Source organism: Condylostylus longicornis, unplaced genomic scaffold (assembly GCF_029603195.1).
Source record: "Condylostylus longicornis isolate FDR11 unplaced genomic scaffold, ASM2960319v2 ptg000072l, whole genome shotgun sequence".
Taxonomy (NCBI): domain Eukaryota; kingdom Metazoa; phylum Arthropoda; class Insecta; order Diptera; family Dolichopodidae; genus Condylostylus; species Condylostylus longicornis.
In genome coordinates, this window is record NW_026578040.1 from 2,981,481 (window position 1) to 2,997,755 (window position 16,275).

Below are 16,275 nucleotides of genomic sequence, written 5' to 3' on the forward strand. Positions count from 1 at the left end.
TCTGTTCTGAAAATTATGTGAAAATTTCAGATATAATTTATGGTGATAATATATTTCGTCTGCGGCAGTAGCACATATGAAATTTATTCAGTTTCTTTAGTTAAATTTGTCAAGGTTATCAAAGTTATATTCCAAATGCAGTTGAAACTACATAGTTGGACAAATAATTTGAAAATTATCTTAAAATCTTTAATAAATATCAGAATTTTCGGTACAAAATCGCATTGGTTTTTGTTCGCGATCAATAAAATCATTACTGCTCATTATATTTTTACTTTTTGTTCAATTTTTAACAACTAAACCTTAATACGAATATTCTAAAATACCAAAAATTCTTAAACCTGCCGACAACCATTGACAAAATAGATTTAAAATCACTAATACAGTATTTACGATATTTGTTTAGAAAATTTCAACAGGTTTTTAATTCAAAAATTTTTAAATTATTTTCCCTCGTACAATTAACTGATAGTAAAATTTGCATATAGAGCTTGTAATATCTTTATAATAAACTTGACTTCCTTATGCAAACATTAGCAATATACTGACGCGCTAATTTTCGAATTTCATTATTACTACGCTTCATTATTTTATAAATTAAGTACAAGTTTTAAAAATTTTATTTTGCATAAATTTATTGATTTGTATTTGCACATACGTAAGTGATATATTAACAATAAATAACCTTTAAATATGTTTGTTAAAATTTAGAATATGAAATCCTTCAATATTTAAGATAGTGTTCAATCCAATCTATATAATTAGGTACTTTTGTATAAACTCCAGCATAACCATCGGTAGCTAAAAACAGAAATAAAAGCATTTTCATTATTATTATATTTAAATAAAAAAAAAATATAAATATGAAATTATTACCACATCCATTTCCAAATGAAACAACACCAAGTAATTTTCCATTATATACTAGAGGACCACCAGAATCTCCCTGACATGAATCAATTTTATAATTTGCTACACCAGCGCAAATCATATTATCTGTCAATCCGCCGCCGTAATTCCAGTTACATGTTTCGAAATTCATTATTTTTATAACAGCACTTAATAGGAAATCACTCGATGATCCTTCAAATGCGGTGTCTCCATAGCCAGAAACTTTAACATCTGATCCATCGCCTGGCATTGTTCTTTGTAATTGAATTGGTTGTATTGTTGGAGTAAAAGTGACATCTGTGGCTGTTCTTAACATAACTATATCATTATCTTGTGAAACAGGATCATAATACGGATATTGCGCAAGAAAATCAATGGCATAAGATGTACTGAAATATGCCTCTGACATTTTCTGAATTCCAAAATAAGCGGTAATTTGCGAAGCATCTAAATTATTAGTACAATGAGCAGCGCTTAAAATCCAATGCTAGCAAAAAAAAAAATTTTGCAAAATTATTGTGAAAATTGAAATATATATAAAAAAATATAAACAGCATAAGAAAATGTTAACCTTAGAAAGGAGCGAACCACCGCAATAGTAATTTGATGGAAATAAAAGAACTTGATAAGGAACGGAGTTGATATTTTGGAAAGCCCCTCCTACAATTCTATCCTGCCCGTTCGCAAAATTTGCAAACAACACAAAAATTGTAATAAATTGAATAAATGCTGTTAAATTCTTCATTTTTAATCACTTATAAAATATCAACCAAATTATGATTCCGCTTTTTATAACAAAAATTTGTTTACCCAAACCGTTCGTCTGTTTTTATATAAAATTATTATTTAAATTATTAAATAATAGATCTTTTATTTAAGTGATATTTCTTTATTCAAGTGGGGATATTAAAATCTTTAAACAAAAATTCATCTTTAAATGTTATGTACATATGTGCTACTAGTACTCGTATTAAAGTTTTGAATGCTATATACGCGAAAAAAAATACCACATAAATGATTTATTTGTTTAGCTCAAAATTCTGCCAAATAAATTAAATGAACAAATTTACGTTTTATTTGCAATATTTTGCCAAAGAAAGTAACTTTTTCACTTTTTCAAATTTTAATTTTATTCGAAAGCATAAGATTAAAATTGGAAAGAGTGAATCCTCCTTCCGCTTTGGTTTACCAACTTGAAAGTTAAATTTACCTCTTCATTTGTATAAAAAAACGATATGGATATGAAGCGACTGATCTAAGATTTCGGAAATGATAACATACAATTTATTTTCTTTTATGTGCCAAGAAATACAACTATAGTCTGTTGTAATCTTTTCTTATAGACACTGAATTCAATTACTTTACACACAGTTAGAAGAATTCCCTACATATATGTGCATCTCATATTATAACATATATCTGGCCTTCGGTATGAAATATATAACGCGCATAATCTAGAAGATACATAAATATAATTCAAAAAATTTATTAAAAAAGAAATTAATAGAAATGGTTGTAAATCCCTTTTTTTAATACAGAAAAGGATTTTCCTTCCTTAAACTTTCAATTTAAAAATCAAGAATCTAAAAACCACCAGAAAATTTGAAATTTGCACCTTCTCACTCCCACTCAGCGTGGTTCCATAGTGCACAGGTTAATTCAAAGTAAATATTAATTTTTTGCAAATTATTTGCAATGTTGGCCATGCTAAAACAATAAAAAATAATAAAACTTGTAATTTAACAAGATTTCGAAGTTTTTCTCCAGTATATAGCAGACCCTTAAGATCTCTGCAAACCAATCAATTCATTACTCCCATTTCCAGAAGCTTAAGTTTTTTAAATTATTTTTTTATAAAAGAAATATTTCTAAGCTAATGAAAGAAATTTTCAAAATAACCCCTATTTTTTTGGCAATACGCGTTTCTAAAAATACTGTAATACTTTAATTAACAACTATTACATTAAGAGTTTCAAAATAAAAAAGCTTAAAATTAATAAAGCAACATTTAAAAATTATTAAACAGTTAAAAAAATATTTAATTATATTTTTGAGATTACATAATTTCATTTTTTTTGCGAGTTCTTGCTTAAGATAAAATAAAAAAAAATTATGTTTGCAGTACAAATAAATTCAAAGTTAATCAAACATGTTTTGCAGTAATTTTAAACATACTTTGTAAATATGAGTAAAATTATACTTATACTTATTCCAGAAAAAGATTGTTTTTTAATACTAAACATTAAATATTTGTTATATAAAAATAGCAAGAGAACTGGAAACTCAAAAAAAAAAATCTGATGTGATCAGCACATAACCGACCGCAATGTGTATTATCTAGTTAAATGAAAATGTTACAGAATATTATAAAAATGTCTGTTAAATACTTCTTTCCAATTTTTAGGACATTAGTAAGCTTATAGTTAACATGCCTAGAAAAATGTAAATATGGCTCTTAGTAGAATTTCGCTTTTTGCTACCCGAATTCACTGAAATGCTCGCCAGTTAGTTTCGGTGACAACCAGAACTCAAATATCAAATTTCAAGAAATTATATCAATTCGTTCCGTAGATATGGTGAAAAATGTGCAGTTCCCGAGGCCTGATATATCGCAAAAGCTGATCAATCCGTGCCATGGTCGAAATAAACTTACATATAAAATTTTATCAAAATCGATTCAGCCGAACTTGAGCTACATGTGTACACACACAGACCGACAGACCGACAGACCAACAGACCGACAGACCGACAAACCGACAGACCGACGGACCGACAGGTTGCCAAAAATAGTTTACTTACACTTCCCTACTATGGAGAAGTGCATTCCCACCGAAAATTCGATATGCAAAATTTGTTGAAATCACATAACCTACCTATTGTTTACACAATACGGTCGGTAAAAAGCAATCTCTATGTATACACAACGGGTCCGAAAAAAATTAGCAAAATATTGACACTAACACACATAGGCAAATTGTACTTAAAATCCTTGGAGAAACTTGAAAAATTTTTCCAATACTCCTAAAATATCTTTGAAATATTAAATAATAAATAAATTTACTATTTCTGCATCTGGCAAAAAGTAAATAAGACGGGGAATTGTTTTCGTCTTTAAATCTTAAGTGCTTTTGAAATAATAATATTCAAACAAAGTACACTTGTCCCCTATATTATAGAAATTAAAATAAATAATGTATATGATAATAGTCGTATGTTGCTAAGTAATTTAATTAAAACGAGAAAAAATAGAATTGACCGTGTCAACTCAGTGATACCCGTAAGAAATTTTCTATCCTATGTGCGAATAAATATGTCATAGCTGAGTATGAGACAGACCATAACTTTAAGTTACCATATTTATTTATGCAAAATTTTAGTACTGTGTTTTCAATATTTTATAACGGCCAAACTACTATTGAAGTTGTATGGCAGCTACTAGAAGGAGCAAAGCAATTTCAACGAATTTTATCAAACACATTGGCCCAACTAATTTATTCGCTTGTGCGAAATTTTAATATCACAGCTTTTATATAATCAAATAAATTTTGAAGTTGTATGGCAGCTGCCCGAACCCGTACCCAGATCATATCCAATTTAAATAGGGTTCTACTATACTATATTTATTATATTTACTATAATAAATCATTTAAAATTTGGTGAATTTAGCTCAATTAGTTTTTGAGTTATCGTTGGGACGTACGGATGGACGGACAGCCAAAGCTAAATTGACTCAGGATTCAACACTGATAAAAACATGCACTTGAGTCTATATCTAAGACCATTATTTCTTGGCGTTACAAACGGTAAGGCAAATTTAGTATACCCTTCGAACATATATTCGTACGGGTATAACAGGGATAACCAAGCGATTTCTATGACCGGTTTCTTACATAACGGATATAACGTTAACGCTTCTTTCAGCTTTTTTTTCATCCTAGGTCTATGCAATAATTTAATATATTTTCATAAATTTAAAAATAATTTAAACAGATAGCAGATTATTTTTAAACCTAATTCGACGTTGGATGAAATTTCACCTATTTTGAAAAAAAAAATATATAAACAAGAAACATTCAATCAAAAAAAATTCAAAATAAAATCACAAAGTACAAAACAATGCATAATTGTAAAAGAAAAAGAGAAAATAAAAAAATTCAAAAACATGAAACGAGTATTTTATGTTATACAAAAAATTATGATTGATTTTTCACTCATTCACGTATTTTTGAACGGCGTAAGAGAGTTAAAGAAAACGTTTTTTCATGTATTCAAAGGATATGTGCTACTTTACAAACGAATGGTTTGATCCGAATTTATTTAATTCAAATTTCAAAAAGGCTTTCATAAGATGACATAGGTATACACAATATTGAAAAATTAAACTTTTAATAGAACTTAAATAATAATTTAAATGCAAATCTAAAAATATCGTATCAACTGTGTGATACCTCCGCAAATATTTTTCTACATTTTCTATCAATATTTTAATAGAATGTTCTTAGACCTGCTCTAGTTTGTAAAATTTTTAAGGATGAGTAAGTTGTTGTTGGAATTCTTTATTAGCGAGTACTTATGCGAACTCGTTTACCAAATTTTTGCAACCAATTTGCAATTTATTATTTCCGATATTTGGGATATAAAGTATTTTGAAAGTTGTTCAAAAAACTGAATACTGTGCGGGTTTTATAGTTTCCGAGATATGATCGAATTATTTTTCAAGCTGCAACGCGACTATTGTGAAAACTTAAAGAACCACTATTAAATTTTGTCAGAATAATAACTTTCAGAATACTTTATTTCTTTCTATTTGAAATTTGAATAGTGCAGATTATAGCTTCAAAGATATGATCAAATTTTTCTTAAAATTGTATGGTAGTATTAAAATTGTATGGTAATATGAAGTTGTATAGTTGCATTTCGAGCCCGCTATTTTTTAAAAATTAACTTTCTAATTCAAACTCGTTCGTTCTCTTTATAATTATTATTCTGAAAAATTAATTAAAATTATAAAATTGTGAAAAGATTTTTAGTTAATGCTGAAAAAATTAAAAATGAAAAATATATTTTAATTATTGATTGGTGAGATATATTTTGTAAAAGTAAATAACAAGCCAAAATTTATATCAAACTACAATATGAAATATGTAAATGTACATATACACAATTTAATGGACCATATCGAAAATGGTCTTTTTCGCAGCTCTTGTATATGCAATATACTTTTAAAATGTTCATATGGGAAACTGCATGAGAAACCTGTAAAGTTTTACCTAATGAATATTTTTTATAAGCGAAACTTCTAACATTTTAATTTTATTATTAAATAGTTATTTTATTGTTTCATATTTTTTCAATTTACAATTCTTTAAAATAAAAATAAAATTGAAAGTTATTGTTAAATAATTTAAAGGTGAATAAAACTGCATCTCCTAAAAGAAATTTTGTATATAAGAAACAAAAACTGGTGTTAATAGTTAAAATCAGTGATTTTTAATAACTTTAAAAATCCACTGTTTTAAGTTTTTCAAATTTAAATTTGCATAAACTGTAGGATAATGTTTTTCCGCTAAAAAATAAGGGTGGTTTTTAATATAATAGAAAAAATATTTATTTTAATTTAACTACTCACCGCATATACTTCCAGCATAAGAAACTACACCAATTAATTGCCCATTATATTTTAAACCGCCACCAGAATCTCCATAACATGTGTCCTTACCATTTTCATACCATACACCAGCACAAAACATTGATGAGTCTAAATATGCTCCATAACTTTGTTTACATAACTTTCTTTTAATTACTCTAACCTTTAGTTGCCGTAATTGACTTGGAGGGGAATTACTTTTGTTACTAGTGTCACCCCAACCAGCAATAACTGCTACTGCGCCAGCACGTGGCAAATAAGGTGCAATACCAATTCGTTTGATTGGATATCTGTTAGCATATTTACTAAGAGACGATTTAAGTTTCATTAAAGAAACATCATGTGTAAGTGTACGCATTGTAAATTTCGCATTAACCATAATTTTTTTTACTCTGGCTAAAACACCACCTTTATGCCAATAGCTTGAACCGGCACGAACCTTAAATTGCTTTGGCTTTGCTCCTTTAGTGCAATGAGAAGCTGTTATTACCCAATTCTAAAAAAAATGTATCCAAGTAAATAATTTATATATGCACACATAATGCAAATATTTAAGGAAACTATATAAACAAATGAATTTAACGAAATTTATTGCTTATATTACCCATCTCAGTAAACTTCCGCCACAATAAAAATAACCAGTTTTAATCAATGCTACTTGATATCGATGCTTGAAGATATTTGTTTTTATGCCGCCAATTATACGATCCTCTATTACTAAAGTACTGTTCTCCCCTGAAACTGTGATAATTTGTAAAGCTGCGATTAATATCCAAAAAAAATTAATGTTTTTGATTTTCAGATTCTTATTTAACATTGTTAAAAAAGTTTGTGAAATGATTGCTCCTGTTCATTAGTTATTAAACTAAAAAGTTCCAAAATTTAACCTCTAATTAATATCAAAATTTAACACGAAAAAAATGTCATAGAAATTTAATAATTTGAAGAATTATTTCGCAAATATTGATTTAAGAATAGTATAACAGTTGTTAAAAAAAACGTAATAAGTATACAAAGATACGTCACAATTTTATTTTTTAATAAGAAGTTTTGCATTAAAATGTTTTAATGCAAAAATATTTTAATGCAAAATTTTTTGTCGGGATGTCAGTTGCCTTTTTTTGCTTAAGGCAACAAAATATGGTGCCAACTGTACCTCCTTTGGATAGATACATCTTAATCAAAATATTTCTTAATTTTCTCAATTTTGCAATGTAATAATTTTATATTGTTATTTTAATAGTATACTGATAGCCTGTTCTCAATAGAAATTTCCAATTTGTGTACTTAAAATTTGTATATTACTACACAAATAATAAAATTTAAACATATTTCTATTAAAACTAAAGTGGTATAAAATTGCTCTCTTGTCATAAGAAAATTCTTAAAGTATAACAAAGCTTCACATAAGTGATTTTATTTCCCGATTCATAATTTAATTCCGATTCCCAATCCATAATTTGCTTTTAGTAATTGACAGTTCCACAGTAGGTCTTTAAAATTTATTAATTTACTAAAAATTTAGCAAAGTAAATAAAATTTTTAAGTATGTATTTGGGACAATTTATAAGTACAAAATTAAATAATAAGTTCAAAAATTTAATAATGAAAATAAAAATTTATTTTCAAATAAAGGAAGAACAATTCATATTTTCTGCTGTTTTTATGTTTGTTGTGTTTCACGATATTTTAAGAATATTCATTATAGCGTGCCACAGATATACATATATTTGACTCTAACTTAAGAATTTGCTGAACCGTTTTAAAAATTTAGAATGATAAAATATAAGAACAGTCATTTTAGGTCGTTATTGTAACCATTGAAAATAATGTTATCTTTCCAGGAAAACTAATTTTTTTTATTGATTTTTAATTATTATAACTCTTTTCCTTAATAAACTCATATAATTGAAACAATTTGAAATCATTCAAAAAACTAGACTAAATTTAAATACAAATGCACCATTTTATCACACAAATCTTAGCATTTCAGCAGTACTGCTTTGAATCCATCCATATAACGCTGGTACACTAGTATAAATGCCTGGATACATAGCTGAAGCTAAAAATATAATAAAAATAGACTTTTTGTGAAAAGCAAATTTTTCATTGCTCAATATATAACTTACCACACCCGTAACCCCATGACACGATACCTAAAAGTTTTCCTTCATATGCTAATGGCCCGCCAGAATCACCTTGACATGCATCTCTTCCACCACCAAAATGTCCAGCACATATCATTGTGCTCGTCAATCTCCAATTGTATCTTTGATTACATTGACTCCAATTTATTAGAGTTACCGTAACTGATTGTAATGTTGATGCCAAGGAGCCCTGAGATGACAATCTACCATATCCAGAAACTTTCGTCAATGAATTATCTTGGGGTATAGTTGTTTGAAGTTGGATTGTCTGAATACCATAAATACTCATTTCGCTTGCAGTTAAACTTCTACTTAACTTTAACATAGCAATATCATGAGTCATAGTTTGGAAATTAAAATTATAATTGCTTAAAATCCTCGACACAGGTAAAAGAACTCCATTACGATTATAATAATTAGAGCCAGCTCGAACAGTAACAGATGATGGACTACGCCCAACAACGCAGTGTGCTGCAGTTAAAACGATATTCTATAAAAAAAAAGAATCTATGTATGCATATTAATTAATAAACTGGAAATATACAATTTACCGTAGCTATTAAAGATCCTCCACAAATAGATCCTGATACGGTAATAGCAACTTGATATGGAACCGAAGTTATAGAAGTTGATTGTCCACCAACAATTTTGTCATCGTTTTTCTTTAATATCAATGTTGAATTTGTTGTATTTTCCAATTGGGCTTTAGTGCTTTTTACCAAAAGCACTACAAATACTAATAATTTTAGTATTTGAAAAAACATTTTTGATTGAACCATAACAAATGTAAGTTAATTATTGTAAATGATAACTTTATAAATTATTTTTTACTTTTATAGAGAAAAATTTTGCTTTTACTACAAAAACAAGCATTGAATAGGTAAACAATATGCAATTCAAGGTATGTTTGTTTACGGTAAAAAGTAAATATTTCAATTTACTTTATTTTGGGCGCTTTTAATTTTTGTAAGTAAACTGAATGCTAAAAAAAACAAAGAAGAGCACAGAAAATGATATTTTTAAATCTAAATGCAATGAAAAAATGAAATGAATTTGAAATCACATGCGCAAACAAGTACATATTACAATGTAATAATTATAATCAGGCATTAAATTTGAATAAAAATTTTGTTAGTCCAAACGTACTTAATTAGTCAATATAATACATAGGTCATGCGCTTAAATTAAATTAATTAATAATCATTAAATTAAAATAAATTACAGTTATAAATCATGCACCAAGATTCGGAATAAAATATTCGATGTAAAGTTAAGTTTAACTTCAACACATTTCAAATTCAACAAACAATTTTTTATTATACGGGAGTTAAATATCGTAATATTTCCACGTTTTTTTTTTTCTAAAAACTTATATGTACATAATATAATATTTTGTAACGGAAAATATTAAATTACGCAACATAACATTCTCCATAACATGTATGCACATAACATTCTCCTAAATGTATGCAAATTCGTTTCAGACAATGAGCCTTATTCTAGTTGTCGAAGTAGAGCGACAATTGTCGTCACGACTTGAATTTGATATTCTAAATGGCGATTAAAGTGACACGTGTCGTGGAATAGCGGGAAAATGTGTTTCAGGTATATTCCAGTTGTCGTTGTAGAGCGACACATGGCGTAGTGAAACGACGTTTTTTGTCGAAAAGTATTTAACAAGTGACAAGCGAGATGGATACACCAAAAATGTAAGTTTAAACAATTTAATAAAAATATAAAAAATTATAAATTTTGTAATTTAATACAAATGTCACGTAAGTGACGCGACAACTAGAATAAGGCTCAATATCTACACATTCATTTCTTTTTAACAATTTTATGCTGGCACAAATTATTTTATCTTTAACCTTCAATGTATAGTCGTTTTGGAAATTCCTTGAAAGAAACACTTTGAATTCATTCCAGAACACTTGTAGTCATTGTGGTTTTAAAAATCTAAAAAAATATAGATTCATTTCATTCTGAAGGTATTGAATCTAAATCAAAATTAAAACATGATCACATTTTATTAGCATTTAGAAATTACTTTTTGGGAAAAAATTACAAAAATAAGCATATATGATAAATACATCATGAATTGCGAACCTTTCACCAATGGAGAACAATTTAATTGGGGGCACTTTTAAAATTGTTAATTTGTTTAAAGATCTAAATAATTTAAAATCTATAACGAGTAATATTTTGGAAAATACATATAAAAAACCTTTTTATAGGTCAAAGTTTTGCAAAAAATTAAAAAACAAAAATGTAAAACAGATATAATTTTTGCGATCTTGCAAAGTTACAAATTTTGCGACCCCATTGTTACAAATTTGGTTTCACTTTGGTTTTTTTATTAAATATTAAAATCCTAAGTTTATTCTTTTGCAATACTAAACTTAGGATTTTAATATTTAATTTGTTTGTAACACTTATTGTTTCGTATACATACTGAAAAGAATATACAAATCTTAGGAATACAGATTTTATGAGCCAAATTTGTAACAAAATGATTCTTATTTATTAATATATGATTAATAAGTACAAATATATTAATAAATAATCATCTTTTAGCACTTAATCAATATAAAGCATGTTCAACAAATCAAAAATACAAAGTCTTAGAATACAGTATGTTCGATAAATCTTATCTGCTACAGAAGCACGTTCGAGAATAGTGCATGTTTAAAATTCTAACGCATTTTTAAAAGACTCTTTTAAACGCTGCAAAAACATTTTAAACTCCAAAAAAATCACTTGAATAAATGCAATAAACTAAAAATCTGAAAAAGTAAATTAATTAGTTCTTGTTTAGATTTTTTAGATTTAAGCTAGAACCTGAAGGGCAAATTTGAATTATCCCGAACGATTCCGAACAATGATATTTGGAAACCATCCACAAGATGCAAAAGCAGTTCAAACTAACTTGAGCAGCTCTATCATGAATTTCGTTCGCAGCTCTGAAATTCGGAAAATTACGAATATCATATAATCAATTACGTATTATTAAAATTCTGCTCCGAATATTCGTAATGGAGTAATCATAGATTACGTTCGTAGTAAAAATTACCCTCAAAAGCCTACAAAAGAAATAATCACTCGTAACAAGCAATTTAAAGAGAATAGCCGTATTAAATTTTCAAATTTTAATTTTTTTTGTTTGAGTTGGTATTACTCTAACACAGCTACGAGTACTATGAAAAAAAATGAATTCATATTGCAAAAAGTTTTTTTTTCCACTTTTTAAAAATATCCAAACACAAAACAAGCAGCAAAACCTTCATACACAAGGATATTTTAAAAAAATATTCTTTTGCATGAATATTTTAAAAATATCGTTTTGTATGAAAGTCGTTTATTGAAATTGCAACCAAAAAATATAAATAATTTGATACTCGAAATAAAATACTGATTTTGACACTCCGAAAAATGATACAGCCATTGGTGATTCATAACCTCTAGGAAAAAAATTCGTTATCATTCAAAAGTCTACGTCGTAGTTAGGTTCGTAATTCGTTAGATTCTACGAGTGGAATTAATGATAGAGCTGGGGATAGCTCAAGAAGGTTATTTTCGTAAAGCAAAAGTAATACAATAAGGTATCTTATCAATAATCTGGGGTATTGGGTTCCAATGTAGTTCAGCCGCTAAGTGCCTACGCAAGAAAGACCTAACAAAAAGTCGCGTAGTTTCGAGGCGCACCGTTCCTTCTCATTCCACGTACACAAAAAAAAAATATTCCAATTCTATAGTAAAACTTGCAAAATATTAAATGCAAAATAAATAGACAAAGGATCTTTTCTTGCACGATTTATATTTTTGACATGGAAAAAAGTAGTACAAATGCATCTAATCATAATTTTTATTTGTTTTGTTAAAATATAAAATATGTATGTATGTATATTATATGTATGTAAGAAATGCCAAAATCAAGCATGTATGAATAAAATAAAAAACTTTTTTATTTTTTATAACTATCAACGAATTGAAAGTTATGCAAAACAGTTTTTGTTCGTCTACTAAATGTTTAATCTAAAACTATAATGTCTATATCATTATTAGACGACTTCGAAGATTTTTGATTTCCAGAACTTGAACCAGCTGAATTTTTAGCAATCATTTGATTTGCCTTTTGCTTTTGTTCGGCTAACTTTTGTTGCAAGGTTTTTGTAGGACTAACTTGCGTTGATGGTGAAGGTGTTGATCCTGGTCTATTGTAACAACTTTGCCCTGAATTATTATTCAAAGATGCAACGAATGCATCTGCAAAAGAAGTGGTACGCAATTGTGAACTTGGAAGTGAAAATTTATTTGTCGGTGAAGAAGATATTGGTGATATAGCGGGTACGTTACCAACAATTGGAACTGAAATGCCACTCGCATTCTGATTCGACGAATTGGACGATGTTCGTTGTGGAATCGAGGGTTTAGCGACGGATAAAGCCTTATTTGATTTTGAAGCAGATTTTTTTGTGTTTCCTTTATCGGTAGTAAAATTAGGGCTAAGAGATTTTGTTATTTGTGCAAGTAAATCCTTATTTGATTCTAGTCCAACTTGTTTCAACATATCCGCATATGCATTTAACAAGGATGCTTGTTGCGTTAATGTTGATGCATTAAAATTGGAGGATCCAGGGTATTGCATTTGTGTTGCGATTGCCATTGGATTCAAGAAAGATTCAGCTTGATTTGGAATAGTATTACCAGCAGAAGGTGGGCGTTTATAAGGATTATTTATTAAGTCTGTAACTACAGTTGAAGTTTTTCTTGATTTTATTTTACCACCGCCTGATTGCGATTGCTTTTGTTGTTTTGTATTTAAGGATGACGGAACTTGTAATACAGGCTGCTGATGAAGTGTTGACATGGCTGGTGTTATTGTTAAAGATTTAGGTAAGTCAGGAAGAATTGGCAGTTTGGAAATGTTTGGGATGCTTGGTTTAGGTGGACCAGTTAAGTCCGATAAAGGTTTAACGCTAATAAGACCTGGAGATTTTTGTGGATTGACTTTTGTTACTGATAACGCAGGTGATGATTTTCCACCTTTTTGAGTAGGAAGATCGCCAATATTTTTTGAAGACCCCAAGTTGGGGGATTTTGTATTTGCTGGCGTAATAGTTAATTCACCACTGCCAACTGTTATAGTAGCTGAAGCTGACTGTGTTGTTTGTGCCACTTGAGAAGCTGCGGATGCTATTAAATTTTTTATGTCAAATTGTGGTAACTTCGGAGATGAAGATAATGTGGGTTGTGGAGGAAACTGGGACGTCGCTAGCACAATATTCGAAGAATTGACATTGTTTTTTTGTTGTTGATTGACTGACAAAGATGGATTAACGGCATTATTTATTATAACAGTTGAATTTGAATTTTTTTGTGGTGGCGTAATTGGTGAAGATAATGGTGAAGTCATGTTATGAGATGCAATTGGTGCTGTCGGTGTTGGATTCATAGCAGAACTAGCACCCAAAAATTTATAGAACTCGGAGAAGAAATTATTCATGAATTTCGTATCCTAGAAAAGCATCAAAGGAATTTCAATTAAATACATTATCCTTTATTCTAAGATTTATAATAAAAAAAGCACTATTACTTTTGAAGCGGATGGCGGTAATGCTGGATTTCCATAAAATGCCATTAATGCGGCAATCGATGATGCATCCATTGGATATGCGGCATGTGGTGGTGTATTTAACAAGTTTGGTGTACTAATGCTAGGACTATTTTTGTTGCTACCCACTGGTCTTCCCCGAGGTCGAGAAGGAACGCCAGCTAATTGTGTGGTTGGTGGTTTATTCTAAAATAAAATTTTCATTTAGTATTTTAAATATGGCATTAAGTAAAAATATGAAATGCTTATCTATTTTATCTTTTCGTTTATATTTAACAGCTTTAGAGCAAGTGAAAAATTTAAAATACATATCTTTGATTTAAATTCAAGGAATCTTTAAATTCAAGAGGTACTCAAAGTTATCAAATTTGGCAAAATTTCAGAAAATTTAAAAGGAAATGAAAATGAAATTTATCCTAATCAACTTAATTTTAAACAAATTAAAAATAATGATTGAGTTGAAATAACGGTAATAAGTTACTTTTTCTTAATTTTTTCATAAAGTTAAATTTAAAATTTTTGAAAATTTTTCTAAACATACCATAGGTGGAGTAGGTGTTCGACCAATTACATAAGGTCCTGCATTTTTATGTAGTAAATTAGCTTGAGCAATTTGCTGTTGAACTATTGTATTTGAGTTGATATCTGAAAAACCTGCTGCAGGAGATGTTACTCGAGATGTTATTCCTTGTTGTAAATTATTCAACTCGTTTATAGAAATTTGAGTTGTAGTTAGTCCACTCATAGAAGACACATTTGACATTAATGTATCTGGATTTGAATTTAACATTGAACCGCCGTACTTTCCAATTGTTTTACGACGCGAAATTTCTTGAACACAAAATCGAATTGCAATATCAGATAAATTACATGTTTCTGGTAATTTTTTTACTTTATCTTCCATATAAAATTTATAAGTATCCACAAGCAATTGAGAGAATAATGCTTCTTTTTGATTCATGTGCTTGATACATTTTTTATGGGCTTTATAAACATCTAACAAGAGTTCTACAAGCTCTGAATCATTTCGATTTTCTTGATTCTTTTTCAAAATATCTCGCATAACTTGTACACAAAATGCCATTGCTTGCTTACATAATTCCTTTCTTTCAAAGTCTCTAATATAACGTCTAAAAATAAAATATTTTGATATATAATAAACTTTCATATGTACACATTATATTTAGAAATTGCGGTATGCTTAGTTTTTTGATATACACATACATGTGTATATTACAAAACTAAGCATACTGCAAGTAAATTACCGTAAGTATTTTATTATACACAAAAAAAGACGTACTTATCTTGATCTGGAGTTCTGTGTAATTGTAGAGCCATGTCAATTAAAATACTGTGACCGGCATCTTTTCTCAAAACTTCTAGTAAAATATTTACACATTTCACTAAATGTGTTGAAAAGCTTCCTGGACGATCAATTTCTGATGAAGGAATCCTCCAAATTCCATTGAAAAAATTATTATTTTTACGATCAGAAAACAAACCAGCAATGTGATTACCCAAACTAGTTGTATAGTTTCCAATTAACAACTGATGACATTTTTGCATATTCTTTAACTTATCGGGTGCGTTTAAATAATGATGCACTAAACGATATATTGATTTATAGTGTTCAGGAAATCTTGTAACACACTCTTCCAAATTCTTAACACAGCTTTTGTAAATTGGTTCCAATTCTGTAAATGTAAACGGTTCATTTTCATCATGCTTTTCATTTTCATCTTCTGTAGAACCGCCGCTGTCAGACTCCTCTGATGAAGAATCAGAACTAGATGATGATGATTCACTCGAAGAGGAGGATGAACTTGTTCCTGTAGTTGTGGTTGTAGTAGCTGAACTTTCCTAAAGAAATAAATTACAACCCATTGAATATATTTATGTCAAATATAATGTATGAAGAACTTTATTTTTTATATTTGTAATTTTAAGTTAAAGCCAATTTATTTCCAATTATAATCAAT

At 28.6% G+C, this 16,275-nt stretch overlaps 3 protein-coding genes across 3 annotated transcripts in view; all 3 read right to left on the reverse strand.

The window, feature by feature from the left end:
* Positions 1–724: 724 nt before the first annotated feature.
* Positions 725–7,713, reverse strand: LOC129612378 (trypsin alpha-like). The gene is made up of 5 exons (XM_055525938.1): positions 7,695–7,713; positions 7,143–7,297; positions 6,521–7,034; positions 877–1,338; positions 725–801 (listed from the first exon to the last, which is right to left on the reverse strand). The coding sequence occupies exons 1-5, from the start codon at positions 7,711–7,713 to the stop codon at positions 725–727; spliced, it is 1,227 nt and encodes a 408-aa protein (XP_055381913.1).
* A 786-nt stretch (positions 7,714–8,499) lies between these two features.
* On the reverse strand, positions 8,500–9,449 carry LOC129612379 (trypsin alpha-3-like). Its single transcript, XM_055525939.1, has 3 exons — positions 9,237–9,449; positions 8,668–9,175; positions 8,500–8,600 (listed from the first exon to the last, which is right to left on the reverse strand). The coding sequence occupies exons 1-3, from the start codon at positions 9,447–9,449 to the stop codon at positions 8,509–8,511; spliced, it is 813 nt and encodes a 270-aa protein (XP_055381914.1). The 3' UTR covers positions 8,500–8,508.
* A 2,601-nt stretch (positions 9,450–12,050) lies between these two features.
* Positions 12,051–16,275, reverse strand: part of LOC129612476 (calcineurin-binding protein cabin-1-like) — a 52,352-nt gene continuing 48,127 nt past the window's right edge. The window contains exons 11-14 of the mRNA XM_055526089.1: positions 15,597–16,156; positions 14,838–15,426; positions 14,279–14,482; positions 12,051–14,200 (exon numbers count right to left, since the gene is read on the reverse strand). Coding sequence (XP_055382064.1) covers positions 12,713–14,200; positions 14,279–14,482; positions 14,838–15,426; positions 15,597–16,156 — 2,841 coding nt within the window. The 3' untranslated portion in view covers positions 12,051–12,712. The remainder of the gene's footprint in view (positions 14,201–14,278; positions 14,483–14,837; positions 15,427–15,596; positions 16,157–16,275) is intronic.